The 14,588-nt window shown below is 44.7% G+C and overlaps 2 protein-coding genes and 1 long non-coding RNA gene across 3 annotated transcripts in view; 2 read left to right on the top strand and 1 right to left on the bottom strand.

Moving 5' to 3' along the window:
• The window catches only part of LOC120815120 (uncharacterized), a 106,929-nt gene that overhangs the window by 38,579 nt on the left and 53,762 nt on the right, over nucleotides 1-14,588 (top strand). Inside the window, exons 4-8 of the mRNA XM_078099818.1 lie at nucleotides 8,089-8,394; nucleotides 8,474-8,761; nucleotides 9,033-9,143; nucleotides 9,262-9,305; nucleotides 9,537-9,587. Coding sequence (XP_077955944.1) covers nucleotides 8,089-8,394; nucleotides 8,474-8,761; nucleotides 9,033-9,143; nucleotides 9,262-9,305; nucleotides 9,537-9,587 — 800 coding nt within the window. The remainder of the gene's footprint in view (nucleotides 1-8,088; nucleotides 8,395-8,473; nucleotides 8,762-9,032; nucleotides 9,144-9,261; nucleotides 9,306-9,536; nucleotides 9,588-14,588) is intronic.
• Nucleotides 1-14,588, bottom strand: part of LOC144405559 (uncharacterized) — a 61,300-nt gene that overhangs the window by 38,695 nt on the left and 8,017 nt on the right. The gene's annotated exons all lie outside the window — the stretch shown is intronic.
• On the top strand, nucleotides 10-2,428 carry LOC144405478 (ATP-sensitive inward rectifier potassium channel 10-like; the record flags this gene model as incomplete). The annotated part of the gene is made up of 3 exons (XM_078098903.1): nucleotides 10-135; nucleotides 1,156-1,326; nucleotides 1,799-2,428. Coding segments are annotated over 3 exons (669 nt in total), but the record flags the coding sequence as incomplete, so codon positions are not given.

The raw sequence follows: 14,588 nt of genomic DNA, 5'->3' as shown, positions 1-14,588 counted from the left end.
TTTCTCCGCTCAGGTCGCCCGGCCAAAGAAGCCCTGAAGTTCAGCCAGCATGTGGTGGTGTCGACCCACGAGGGAAAGTCCTGCCTGATGATCAAGGTCGCCAACATGTGCAAGAGTCTCCTGCTGGGGTGTCAGGTCAGTGGAGGGAAGCTAAATAGGTCACAAATATAAGAAGATTATATGTGTGTCTACAAACTGTCCAACACTTTGCACTTTGGGGGGGCGGGTTTACAGACGGCTGGCCGAGGAAAGCCGGAGTATTTATGTCAGCTGGATAACGGGAAGATGAGACGCCGCTGTGTCAATGGAGGAAGGTGCAATGAGCGGGACTCCGAGGACACTAGTGGGGACACAGAAACAAAAACACAAGCACATGGCAAGACCATAACAGACAGGGGAATGACATCAACGTGAGGAGACAATATGGGAGAACGAGGGACTTCTCCACGGGGTGCTCCACCCGCTCACAAGGCCCATTGCTGTAGCGCGTGGGTCTCCAGCCCGCTTGGACCTCATGACACCCACAGGCAGAAGCTGCCTCCTGAGGGGGTGAGGTGGCCCCGTTCATCCCCACTGGTCCAGAGGACATGACCGGCCCGGCCGCAAAGGTGGAGAAGGCCACTGGTCTGGTTCGGAGACGTGTTATATAGGTGGGGGGGGGGGGGGATTAGTTCAAAGTGAGACGTTAAGTTCCAGAGAGGGCTAGCCTGCGCCCGGGTCTCACTACAGGCGGCGGTATTGTAGCAGACCAAAGTCTGCAGACTTGTTTTGTCCCACCTGGCCAATATAAAGAAGGCGGGGCAACGAAGGCGAGAAGATTGGACACACCTGACAGGCTGCGTGTCATAGGAAAGAGGAGTGAGAGACGAAGGGACAAACAAAACAGCAGATCCCTGGTAGCTGGACCTGTGGTGTCCTACGAGAGGAATCCTCAAAAAGACCTGCTGGACACTGACAGAGTAAGAATCGACTGGAGAGACCTTTAGGACCGCCCTGGACTACGGCTCGCCGCGTCGATCAGGAAAGATAAGTCTGTGCAGAAACACCTCTCCTGACTCTCTGGATTATCCAACTCACACTCACCACCCCACACGCACCCAACCCAACACACCCAATATCCCTAACCCATTTAAGCATTTTCCTTCCATCCAAAAGGTCAGTGGAAAACTGCTGCAGACGTCTCTGACCAAGGAAGGCGAGACAGTTCGTCTGGACCAGAGGAACGTATCGTTCGAGATGGACATGTCCAGCGACAGTCCTTTCCTCATCCTGCCCCTCACCTTCTACCACCTCATCGATGCCCCCTGCGAGCCTCGGCGGCCAAGTGTAACTTCTATGCTGAGATGAGGAGACGATAGCGAGAAGAGAGGTTTAAGCCTTTTCCTTCCATCCAAATGGGAAAAAGGACGAGTGGTAATTCACGTAAGGCTGCTTCCTTCCACCTACTGCAACATTTCTCTGTGAAACATTTACATTTTTAGTGATAAAACATGACGTTGTTTTTCTAAGAAATGACTTGACAGAAATCTGAACTGCCGATCAGCCCTAAACTTCCTCGTTTGAGGGGTTTGTCAGCTGCTTGCGTGAATGATTTATTTCACTTAATTGAGCATCTAATCAACCAGCTCATAGTAAAGTTACTCCTGGTGGTCAGAAACTCCACTGAGTCCCTTTTTTAAATTCAGTATTTTGTACAAATTCCACCTTCCTTCCTCCCCTTTGTATTACACGTCTCCGTACTGTGTCCCATCACATTGACCCCCCCCCTCCACCAGGTGGGGGCTGGACGGATCCAGAGTTGGCGGACTTCGAGCTGCTGGTGATCATGAGCGCCACGATTGAGCCGACCTCGGCCACCTGCCAGGTGCGCACCTCCTACCTGCCGGATGAGATCCTCTGGGGCTACGAGTTCCCCCCCGTGGTCTCCCTCTCCCCATCGGGGAAGTACGTGGCGGACTTCGGTTTCTTCGTCAAAGTGGCCAAGACCAAGACGGCGCCCGTCTTCAAACCGTGCAGCCCGCAGCGCGCGTACCAGAGCAACGGGGCCGGGCCCGTGCCAGATGTGTCCGATCCAGAGAAGATCCGTCTGGAGCAGAACTACCGGGACAGAGGGGGGGAACGAGGCCGGGCGAGAGACACTCCCCTCAGTGTTCGCATCAGCAACGTGTGAACGGTGACGAAGTGGAAGGAAACATCACGTGGAAACAGCTCGGACACTTTTAGACTGAATGGAACCTCTGGACGACGTCTGGGGAGATAAAACATGGAGGACGACTGTAACTCACATGAAGGCCTAACACACTGCTGACTGCAGCTACTGCTTCTATTTCAGTGTGGCAAGTGCACACACACCTCACACACACACTGTATAAGAAAGCAAATAGCAGGTGGAGTTTTTGATTTGCACAGTAAACCTCCCCATCAAAACACTCGCCAGTGTGCATCTCTTCTACAAGACCTCGTTTAGGAGACCTAAGACCTTTTGTCTCCTAAACGACGGGGGAACGGCCAGCGCAGCCGCAGCCGACTTCCACTAACGAGGGAGTATTTTAACTAGAAATCGTGGGAAGCGTTAGCTTCAGCGTTAGCTTATCCTCGCAGCACGAAGACGAGCAGAACAAAGACCAGGGAGTCTTTCGTGGGAGTCAAGACGAGCAGAACAAAGACAAAGGAGTCAAGACGAGCAGAACAAAGACAAAGGAGTCAAGACGAGCAGAACAAAGACAAAGGAGTCTTTCGTGGGAGTCAAGACGAGCAGAACAAAGACAAAGGAGTCTTTCGTGGGAGTCAAGACATTACATTACAGGTCATTTAGCAGACGCTTTTATCCAAAGCGACTTACATTACACTTTAAACCCATGGCTTTTTACCTTTTTGCCCAGGGAGCAAATAGGGGTTAGGTGTCTTGCTCAGGGACACTTCGACTTGAGACATGGGGCAGCCGGGACTCGAACCACCAACCCTGGGGTTCCCAGTGCACCCGCTCTACCCCCTGCGCCACGGCGACCCCCAAGACGAGCAGAACAAAGACAAAGGAGTCTTTCGTGGGAGTCAAGACGAGCAGAACAAAGACCAGGGAGTCTTTCGTGGGAGTCAAGACGAGCAGAACAAAGACAAAGGAGTCTTTCGTGGGAGTCAAGACGAGCAGAACAAAGACAAAGGAGTCTTTCGTGGGAGTCAAGACGAGCAGAACAAAGACCAGGGAGTCTTTCGTGGAGTCTCACATTACATCAAATACAATCATAACTGCATCGATATTATTCTATTACAGTTGCAGATTTACAATATTGTCATTACTTTATGGATTACACAGTTTCAGAATCATGGCTGTATTCTGGTGTACACTATATGCATTTTTATTAATTTTATGAACCGGGTCGTATATTTCTTTCTAATATCCTACACCGGCAATCACCTTGACTACATCTTTACTAGAAACTGCTCTACCACTAACCTCTCTGTAACTCCACTTCATGTGTCTGATCACTTCTTCATCTCTTACTCCCTTCCACTCTCTATAACTAACAAACCTCCCTCATTGACTAACTCTATACCGGCTCGTCGCGCGATATTCGCTCCCTCTCTCCCTCCTCGCTGGCATCCTCTGTTCTATCAGCTCTCCCTTCAACTGATTCCTTCTCACGCTTGCATCCGAACGCTGCTGCAGAGACTCTCCTCTCAACTCTTTCCTCCTCTCTAGACTCTCTCTGCCCTCTTACGACACGACGGACTGGCAAATCCCCTCCGGCTCCGTGGCTGTCTCAACCGGTCCGTGCCATGAGAGCCACCATGAGAGCCACCATGCGAGCGTCGGAAAGGAGATGGCGTAAATATAAACGACCTGACGACCTGCTTGAATTTCAATCTCTCCTCTCCTCGTTTTCTGCTTCTATCTCTGCTGCCAAAAGCTCTTCCTACCAATCCAAAATCGAATCCTCATTCTCTAACCCCAAAAAACTCTTCTCGATCTTCTCCAATCTCCTCGAACCCCCTAGCCATCCTCCCCCTCCACCCTTCTTCGGGGAGACTTTGTCAACTACTTCACCAAGAAAATAGCTGACATACGCTCCTCCTTCTCAAACCCACCTCCTACTTCTCGCGTCCCACCGACCTCACATCTTTCGCCCTCACTTTCCTCTTTCACCGCCCTCTCTCCTAACCAAATTCTTACCCTAGTAACCTCTGCCCGTCCGACCACCTGCCCTCTTGACCCCATTCCATCAAATCTTCTACAATCTATCGCACCTGACCTTCTTCCGTTCCTCACCTGTTTCATCAACAACGCTCTGTTATCTGGCTGTTTTCCCAATTCTCTGAAGGAGGCAAGAGTCAACCCCCTCCTGAAGAAACCCACCCTCAACCCTTCTGAAGAAAACAACTACAGACCGGTCTCTCTTCTTCCCTTTTTGTCCAAAACCCTTGAACATGCTATCTTTAATCAACTCTCCTCTTATCTCCACTGTAACAACCTCCTTGACCCCCACCAGTCAGGTTTCAAGGCAGGCCACTCCACAGAGACTGCTCTCCTCGCTGTCTCAGAGCAACTCCACACTGCTAGAGCCGCCTCTCTCTCCTCTGTCCTCATCCTTCTGGACCTCTCTGCTGCATTTGACACGGTCAACCACCAGATCCTTATTTCCTCCCTTCAGGAACTTGGTGTCACAGGCTCTGCTCTTTCCCTTCTCTCGTCCTACCTCGACGGCCTACCGGGTAACCTGCCGAGGATCTGTGTCGGAACCTTGTCCTCTTACTACTGGAGTTCCTCAGGGTTCCGTGCTGGGTCCCCTCCTGTTCTCGCTTTACACCAACTCTCTTGGCGCTGTCATTCGCTCGCATGGCTTCTCTTACCACAGCTATGCCGATGACACCCAACTAATTCTCTCCTTCCCTCACTCGGACACCCAGGTGGCGGCTCAGATCTCTGCCTGTCTAACTGACATCTCTCAGTGGATGTCCGCCCACCATCTGAAAATCAACCCCGACAAGACTGAACTACTTCTCTTTCCCGGAAAAGATTTGCTTACCCAGGACCTGACAGTCAACTTTGGGAACTCCGTACTAACGCCCACTTTGACTGCTAAGAACCTCGGCGTCACACTCAACAGCCAACTCTCCCTGACTCCCAACATCACTGCGACAACGCGATCCTGTAGATACACGCTCTACAACATGGAGACACAGGAGAATACGTCCCCTTCTCACTCAGAAGGCAGCGCAGGTACTGATTCAGGCTCTTGTCATCTCCCGCCTGGACTACTGCAACTCCCTCCTGGCAGGTCTCCCTGCCACCGCCATTCGACCTCTGCAGCTCATTCAGAATGCAGCAGCTCGACTGGTCTTCAACCTTCCGAAATTCTCCCACACTACTCCACTCCTCCGCTCTCTTCACTGGCTACCGGTGGCTGCCTGCATCCAGTTCAAAACATTGGTGCTCACGTACCATGCTGTGAATGGATCGGGTCCAGCTTACATCCAGGACATGGTCAAACCCTACATCCCAACCCGCACTCTCCGCTCTGCATCTGCAAAACTACTCGTCCCTCCCTCACTGAGAGCAAAACACTCGACTAGGTCTCGACTCTTCGCTGTCCTTGCGCCGAAATGGTGGAACGAGCTCTCTGAAGACACCAGGACCGCAGAGAGCCTTCACATCTTCCGCCGCAAACTAAAGACACACCTCTTCAGACTCTACCTCGACTAAAGACTAACAAATTGTAGCACTTAAATTGTACTTGTAACGTCACTCATCTATAGCAAATTGTAAATTGGCTTATTTGAGGAAATTGCACTTTCTTGTTTCTTCTCCTGAGTTTGTACCCTATGGTTGAATGCACTTATTGTACGTCGCTTTGGATAAAAGTGTCCGCTGAATGACATGTAATGTAATAATGTAATGTAAAAACAAATAAAACAGTGATCTAATCAGGGAGCTGCAGGTGAAGCCTGATTCGTTTGGCTCCTCCCCTTTTTTTCCAAACGTCAAACTAAAAAGAGAATAACCCGTGTAAGTTCACAGACGGGTTGAACCTACAGTATTTCTTATAAAATAATGATGATTAATACACACATGCTCCACACATTTATAGTCTTATGAATTTTAGTTTCTTCTAAATACTCTAAATGAGTAATGTTAAGGCAAGTTTCACAAGACCCCAAAACACTCTCATGGTATTTTTATATTTCCTGTTGTACAACGACAGAAGACCTCGAGTTAAAGACAAAATGACAACGCACTGTAAAATGTTAAATAAAGTACTTTCTGTTAATGTAGAACTACAAACTTCAGATTGAATATATTGTGTTGAAGCCTCGACTGAGTCTGTCGATGGTTTGTCTGTTATTGACAGTTAGCACTTTATATCATGTCATATAAACACCTGATGTACATTTGCACCTTTGGAGGATCAGCTGTTGAACTTGGGACCTTAATGTAGGAAGATGAGCTTTTTGATGCGACTAAAACACTTTGATATTAAACAACATTGAATTTGAAGCGGTCACACACGTTTGAACAGACGCTTCATTCCAACGAAGCTTATGTGGATTTTCTGTTTGTGTCTCAGCAGCTTTAAAGTAACGACAAAAGTAGAAAAAGTTTCATCTCAAACGTCTGCGACCTGAATATAAACATCAGGTCACTGTGGTTTGCAGCAGTTACTTTATTATTAGAAGCTCTCCTCTCTGTGTGACATGGAACCCTACTTCTATTTCTTATTACTAACATTGAATTAACGAATATTTAGTGGAATCCTATTAAATTTCCCCGTCGAGGCAACAAGGACGCGATGAGGACCAGAGGTGAGTGCTGTGAGGATGTGAAAGTGATCTTTGAGTCAAAGGTGTTGGAAATGCTGATGAAGCACTGATGAAGATGATGGAGTTAAATATGTAGGAAATCGTTTGTATTTGATAAATGATATTTGATTGAATTAACATCAAGCTGTGGAATGTTTATAGTGTTTAGTGCAGATGGACACATTTCTCTGGTTTAATACAAAAGTATTTTGTTTGGTGGCCGTACAGAGTTCCTACAGACGAGCAGTCGGAGCTGATGTTGTGAAGAGACCATTAATAATAAAATATGAGCCCACGTCATGATGTGACGGTAGTTACAAGTCAACCACATAGAGACATATATGGCTTCATTTTAACAATCTTTGAAGTAATTGGTTGTTGCTTTGAAGGGAAGTAAAAAGTTCTCCACTCGTTTCATCATCATACTTTCATTCTGCACAATGAAGTCGTGCGTCGTGCTTCTCTTTGTTTCTCTGCTGACATTATGTGAAGCACAAGGTGAGGACTTTGATTTATATGTATTTTGTTGTCGTTTTCAAGGTCAAAGCTTTTATACCGCAGCACTATTTCTACAATAGAAGTTGGGTTAAAAACATATTTTTGAATCTTTCTGTGTTTCTTTGTGGTTAATCAGGATTCGTGTTGTTCTTCTTGTACGGAGCTCAGAGGCAGGAAATAGTCTCAGTATTAGTTTACTATTTTCATTCTAAAAATCTTCTGTAATCTCCACGTTGTATTCAGTGAATATTCTGAGTGTTCCATCAGAAGACGTGTGTGATTCAGAGGAAACATTCAGGTGCTTTTAGACACTTTCTCACCACTTGTTGAAACGGGCTGAACGCTTCTTTCCCTCCAAGACAAATGTTGACCTTTACTCCTCTCAGAGTTTAACTCCTTCAGCGTTCAGTCTGTGGACGTCTTATTTTCTAAAGTCGTCCATGTTCAGTGTAGCTGATGCTGGGGGACATTAGTGTGGTGAGACGGAGGGAAAGAGGACAAAGAGACAGAATGGAAATACTTTGTCACGTCTAGAAGAAGAACTTTGAGCAGCAACTTGCTCTCAGTGGGTTTAGTTTCTGCTGTTAAGCTTCTCTGTGTCCTCAGGAAGAGACGACGTGAGACATTTGAAGAGACTTCTGTCACTTCATGTTAAGCAGTGATGAGCTGAAGGTGAACCGCTGGTTCAATGTGTAATAAATAAAGTGTAGTGATGGAGGAACATTCAGCAGTGAATGATTCATCACATATTGTGTGTGTGATGTTTATTGTATCATGTGTCTACTGTTTTTACAGGAACCATTGTGACTCCTGTGTTTGTGCTGAAGGGACGTGATCTGCTCCTCAAGCTTCATGCTGATCCTCCTGAGGGGGTTTTATGTGTTGACTGGAAAATCAATAAAACAGTCGATTTAGTAAGATTTAAACCTAGTGGAGAAGAAACTGTCCTTCGTAATTCCACTGGAGGGTTTGAGTTTCCTGAGAATAAATTCTCTGTGACATTGAAGAATGTACAAGAGGTCGACAGTGGAGTTTATTCTGCTGAAGTACGAACACTTCAAGGAAACAAACTACTGACTGAATACGAGGTCACAGTTCAAGGTGAGTCTGTAAACATTTCACTGATAGTTTCTGCCGCCATGTTTCATAAACTCTTCACAGAAACCTCCCCCCCCCTCAGGACCAGTGTCTCCAGTTGTACTGATCGTGGACCGAGTGGACTCCAGCAGCTCAGAGTCATGTGACCTCCATGTGACCTGCAGGACTCACAACTCAAACATCAGCAGCACTTTCAGATGTTCTAAACGAGTCTGCAGTCAGGAGGGAGGAGAGCGATTAGAGGTCACGACCTCTGGGGCTTCTCTCCAGGTCCACCTGTTGAACAACCTGATCATCTGTAACCATAACAACAAGGTTCACAGGACCCACGACTTTAAAACAACTGAACACCTTTGCGACGTCCATGCTGGTAAGACTGAAAGAGGAGACGACTTCCTGATATTAATGCACCCTCTTCCCCCCCCGAAAAAACACCATATAGTTTCAACCATTATTGACTATAAATGGCAGTAGAACTAAATTCTCTGTGTTAATTGAAGAAATTAAACGATTTCTATATACTTTAGATCACGTAACAAAGTCCGTCAGAAGCACATCAGCCTGTGAACATGTGACACATTCTCAGTTGTGCTGAGAAACCAGGAAGACTCTTCTGATCTGGTTCTTGTTCTGTTTTACAGATCCTCCCTCTCACCTTGTCTGGGTGATTGCTAGTTGCACTGCTGCTCTCACTCTCATCCTAATTGTGGTTCTATCCGTCTGGCTTTATAATGATCGAAGGAGAAGAATCGGTAAATTAGACACCACCCAAAAGATGGAGTCACTTTATCTGCAGCTCAAGTAAAGTAAATGTACAACAGTTCAGATCTTTAAAGGGCTGTTTGTTCTTCTTCCATCACTGACCTGCAGGTTCAAGAAGGAGCGTCGATAATGTCATTTATGAAGCTGCTCAGGTAAGCGTTACGACTTTTAACATCACCCTCCGGATTTGAAGAAACAGGCAAATTTCAGAAATTATTTTAGAATCAAAACTTTGTGTCAAGGTTGTTTCCAGGTTTGTCCACAGAGAGCGAAGTATTTAAATCAGTGACTGTTAATCGTCAGGAGGTGATTCCCCACGAGGAAAATAGCACCATTAAGAAGTAGCAAGTAACCTTTTCTTACGTATGTGATTCATCCTGCAGGACGAAACATCTGCACCTCAGAACCCAACAAACGACGTCACCTACAGCTCGGTGAAGTTTCACGCTCGATCTCCTCAGGCAGCCGCGGCGACAGGCAGGAATCAGTCAGAGAGCCTCTACGCCGAGGTGAAGAAACCCGGCAGGTCCTTCAACGATTAAAGAGGAATGTTTCCCCAAATCCTGGAATTCTGCTGGAAGTTTGCAGAGTTATTGAAGCTTTCTGTGTTTTAGTTCATGTGATCTGCTTTAATGCTGAAAGATTCTCATCCACACAAACGTGTCATTGGAGAGATTAAAAACAATGATTAAATGTTACTAAGCATCACACACGTTTAAAAGTACCTTTTTTTAGCATCACAATTCAAGGTCTTAGTAATTAGATATTTTACATTTGAGATCAATGTAGAAAAAGTAATAAACATGTTTTTGTCCTGCAGGAAGCTTCAGCTTTGGTTCCTGGTTTGATTCTTCATGTCACTTTTCATCTGATCATTTCCTACATTATTACATTTAGACTTTTAAGCTGAGATTTAAGCTGCATGATGCTTCTGTTAAGTATTTTTACTTGGAGAAAAAAAAGTAATCAAATCAAAACTGTGATGAATAACAACAGAGGAAAACAAGCTTGATTGGCATTAAATGTTTTATTTTTCCATAACGTATTTAGTCATTATTCAGTGTATCAAGTGTCTTTACTATAATAACATCACATATTGATTCTTTGGTAAAAACTCACAGTAAACCAGAGAGGAACACGAGACCTTTTAATCACTGAAACAAGATCAGTATGAAGCTTTAACAAGTTCTAAGTTTCCACCCAAAACAAAACCTGCTGAACAGAATTATGTACAAGTAAATACTGTACATGCAGACACATATGCAATTAGTATTTATCATGATTGTAAATTGAACCGTGTGCAGTATTATACGGTGTGTTACGGTGCAACACTAATTCACCTTACTGGACAAACTGGAGCGCGGAGGGAAGAGGAGGAGGGGGGGGGGGTGGCTTTTAATGATAAAAGGCTTCCGTCCTGTGTACCTAAACATGATAACCGTATCTGTTGTACTATTACAAACTTTAATTTGACTATTTTATTGATTTTCCAGTCAACATATGAAACCCCCTCAGGAGGATCAGCATGAAGCTTGAGGAGCAAATCACGTCCCTTCAGCACAAACACAGGAGTCACAATGGTTCCTGTAAAAACAGTAGACACATGATACAATAAACATCACACACACAATATGTGATGAATCATTCACTGCTGAATGTTCCTCCATCACTACACTTTATTTATTACACATTGAACCAGCGGTTCACCTTCAGCTCATCATCACCTCTCAATGGTTGCAAGACGTCTCTTCAAATGTCTCTCGTCCTCAGTGAAACATTTAAAGAGGTGGAACAAATGTTTTAAAGTTTTTCTTTACATGAAAATGTTTTTGCAATTTCAAAAAATGAAAACCTGTGGACTTTCTTTCACCCAAACTATTTTTCCTCAAGCTTTAATCAAAGAAGCCATGAATGTATTTAGAATATATATTCTAAATATATATTCTAAATACATTCAGTATTTAGAATGTATATTCTAAGTATTTAGAATATATATTCTAAATATATATTCAGTATTTAGAATATATTCAGTACAGTATATATCTCCACAGACTGCAGACTGAGGGAGTAACACGAGTAAAGCTTGTGTGATTGTTTACTAGCTTCGATCCTTTTCTGCTTCTTTATGTGTTTATATTAGAAGAAAATGTTGTTAACAAAAGGGTTTCAACTTTTATTGTGTTTGTATTGTTAAGGCTTCTTATTATAACATTTATTTTAGCATCCTAATAAGATTTTGGTACCGTTTTTCTAATCTCTTAAATTGTTCTGATTCTTTGGCTTTAATTCTTAGTGTTGAAAATAAAAATGCATTTTTTGCAAAAAGGAATTATTATTTTGTCATTTAAGTCAGGAAGCTGATTTTTTTTTACACTTCAAAAAGTCTAAAACAAACTTTATAAGATTCATATTAACTTCCCCTCAATGTTTTCAGAAATCTACTTCTATTTGTTGGAAAAACTATTATTATACTATTGTTCCACTTTAGTACGACAGAGAGTCTGTGTTCTTTCACATAGTCACATGTTGTTCTGAGTCATCTGATAATCAAGATGTTTGTGCGTCGGTGTTTTTTTAATCTTGTGGTGCCAAAGATAATCATCTACATCCAAAGTCGACTACCAGCACCTGGGTTTTTGCACACAGCAAGTGGACGTGAGCCAGAGGACGAGCACCACGCCACAAAGTACCTCACCTGCTCCACTTTAAAGGCCTTATTCATATCATGTGAGTGTGTCATAGAGGAAGCTTTTCATCTCTGCTCCCTGGAACAAAACCAACATTTGAGAGAATAAAAAGGACCAAACATTATTATGTCAATAATTTGTGTCAATACACTGTATGAATATAAAGTGCTGTACTGTGTGTGTTAGTTGACGTTTTGCTTCAGTTTAACACCTTTAACTTATCTTGGTAGCTCAATGCACTCGCAAAGACAAACACTTCCTCTATAGGTCCATATTTGAAATGTTCCGTGACAACAGAGAACGTGTCAAAGAAAGAGGAACCTGCTGTGACACCAAGTGGGGGGGGGGGCTGTTTTACTTCTAACTACTGGAATAACACCAGGGTCTTTTCTTCATCATAAGAGGGGGAAGTCCTCGAGCCGGACTGAACAATACAGGTTCGTTTTACTTAAGGAACAGAGATCATATTGTGGTACAAAACAATAATTTATTAGTACATCAGTAAAAACAAACACCGTAAAACTATTCTAATTTGGCTGACAGCTTATCACGGAATAATCTGTGCACTTGCCCCTAAGCACAGTGAGGGTGGGGCGAGCGTCTGTGTGGAGGCAGCGAATCTCCCAGTACGTCTAATCACTAGTGTTGTTACCTCCGACCCTCCTGCTTCGAAGCCTGTGTCGAAACATGAACCAGTGCACGACGAAGCAAATGTTTCGGTGTTCGGTTCGTTCGCTGCTGATCACGTGATCAGTGACGTCCGAAGCTTCGGTCCGGCACACAGTCACGTGACCGCTTCGATTTGATTCAAATGGGCTGGAAACAGGGTTCGGGCTTGTCTGTTTGATACGTGCTGGCAATCTTAGGTTTGCTGCCCCTTTAGCTGGCTCGTTATTGTTCTTTGCCATCAGGCACAGGTGGGAGTGATGTTTCGACGCAGACACACAAAAGATTTTCCAGCGATGATTGTGGTTGAGGTTTGTTATTTATTGCAGGCAATTGTATAAACAGATGAACATACCGGTTGAACGTGCTCCTATTGATGGTGGTCTGTCTTCGTGGTCTGGTGAAAACTGTCTGGTGCTCCCCTACCTGTCCCTCGCTTCCTGTCACCTACGTCCCTTATGTACACCCAGGTGCACCTAATCACCGCCACCTAGTGTCCAAAGTGTCAATATAAATACAGTCTAACAAACAAAATATACTTTGCCAACAACAACACATAATGGCTCCTACACACCGGCCCCTAATTGTCTTTTATAACAATTACCAAAAACTAATAAGGGAATGTGTTGGCAATTAATCCTCTTCAGTGATTCTTCAGTCTTCTTTTGAAGTAGTCATTTTTGGAGCCGGGGCTCCAAAACTTGGCACCTGGTGGTATCTGGTCCTTACCACCAGGCCTTACTAAATCTCAGTTTCTTTAATCAGACATATCTTCGTTATTGGTCTTTCCAATATGTTGTTTTTTGTCTGAAGTCGGACGGTACGCACAAGGCCTTGGGTAGAATAGCATCTGCTTTCGTCTCCAGTATTCTACCCATTAACCAGGAGCCTCGTGGTGCAGTGGAGTCGACCACCACAACTATGTCACCTGGGGCGAAGTTCCTTTTTATCTTTGACCACCGCTGTCGTTCTTGAATTAATGGTAAGTACTCCTGTGTCCACCTTTTCCAGAAGAGATTTGCCATGTATTGTACTTGTCTCCATCTGCGCCTTAGATACAAGTCCTCTCTTACGAAGAGTCCAGGTGGTAGTATCGGCATGGTTTTCAACAGAAGGAGCTCTTTCAGCTCCAACAAAGTTTGTTGCGTTGTCGGATCTTAAAGACTGCACTTGACCTCGCCGACAAATAAATCTACGTAGTGTATGGATGCAGGAGTCTGTGTCAAGAGTATATGCAACTTCGAGATGCACTGCCCTGCTTGCCATGCAGGTGAAGATTACGCCATATCTTTTAACAAGACTTCGTCCTCTTTTGATCGCTATAGGGCCGAAGTAGTCTACTCCTACATCTGTAAATGGAGGCTTGTCTGGTAGAATCCTTTCCAGAGGTAAGTCTGCCATTTTCTGTTCTCCAACTCTTCCCCACAGTTGTTTGCACACAACACAGTTTGTTATGATCCTTCTTGCTGCAGAGTTAGCTTTGATAATCCAGTACTTTTTACGGAGTCTGGACAGCATATGATTTCTTCCCCCATGGCCAATTTGTTTGTGGATATGTCGTAGCAATAGTGTGGATACGTGCAGGTCTTTCGAGAGAATCACTGGGTGCTTGGCCTCTTCAGGCATCGCTAGTCTACTCAGGCGACCACCGACTCTCAGACGTCCATCGTCCAACACCGGGTCCAGCTTGTACAGATGACTGCTTCTTTTAACGCCATTTTTACCAGCCCCTAGTGTGGATAGTTCCTCTTCAAAGCTGTGCCTTTGACTGAAAGAGATAACAGCACGTTCTGCATGCATCAGGTCCTCGGGATTTAAACACTGTCTTTGGAGTGTTGCTTTAAATGCGTGCATTTCCTTTAGTTGGCTGGCCTTGTCTTTTAAAATACTCACAGCGGTCTGGATCTCCTTTCTTTTTCTATTCCGCAGTAAGAGAGTTGTTTTTACTTTAAGTAGCCACGCTACAGCTGTCATTAGACTTTTCCAGGAAGAGAAATAACTCCTCAAAGAGCTGGTGGGGTTCAATGGACCTTTCACAATGAGGTTACTTGTGATGTCTTGCTTGACTTCTGGATCATTGAC

This window comes from Gasterosteus aculeatus, chromosome 3 (assembly GCF_964276395.1).
Source record: "Gasterosteus aculeatus chromosome 3, fGasAcu3.hap1.1, whole genome shotgun sequence".
Classification (NCBI taxonomy): Eukaryota; Metazoa; Chordata; class Actinopteri; order Perciformes; family Gasterosteidae; genus Gasterosteus; species Gasterosteus aculeatus.
Note: the sequence above shows the minus strand (reverse complement) of the source record. Positions and strands in the feature narration are given on the sequence as shown.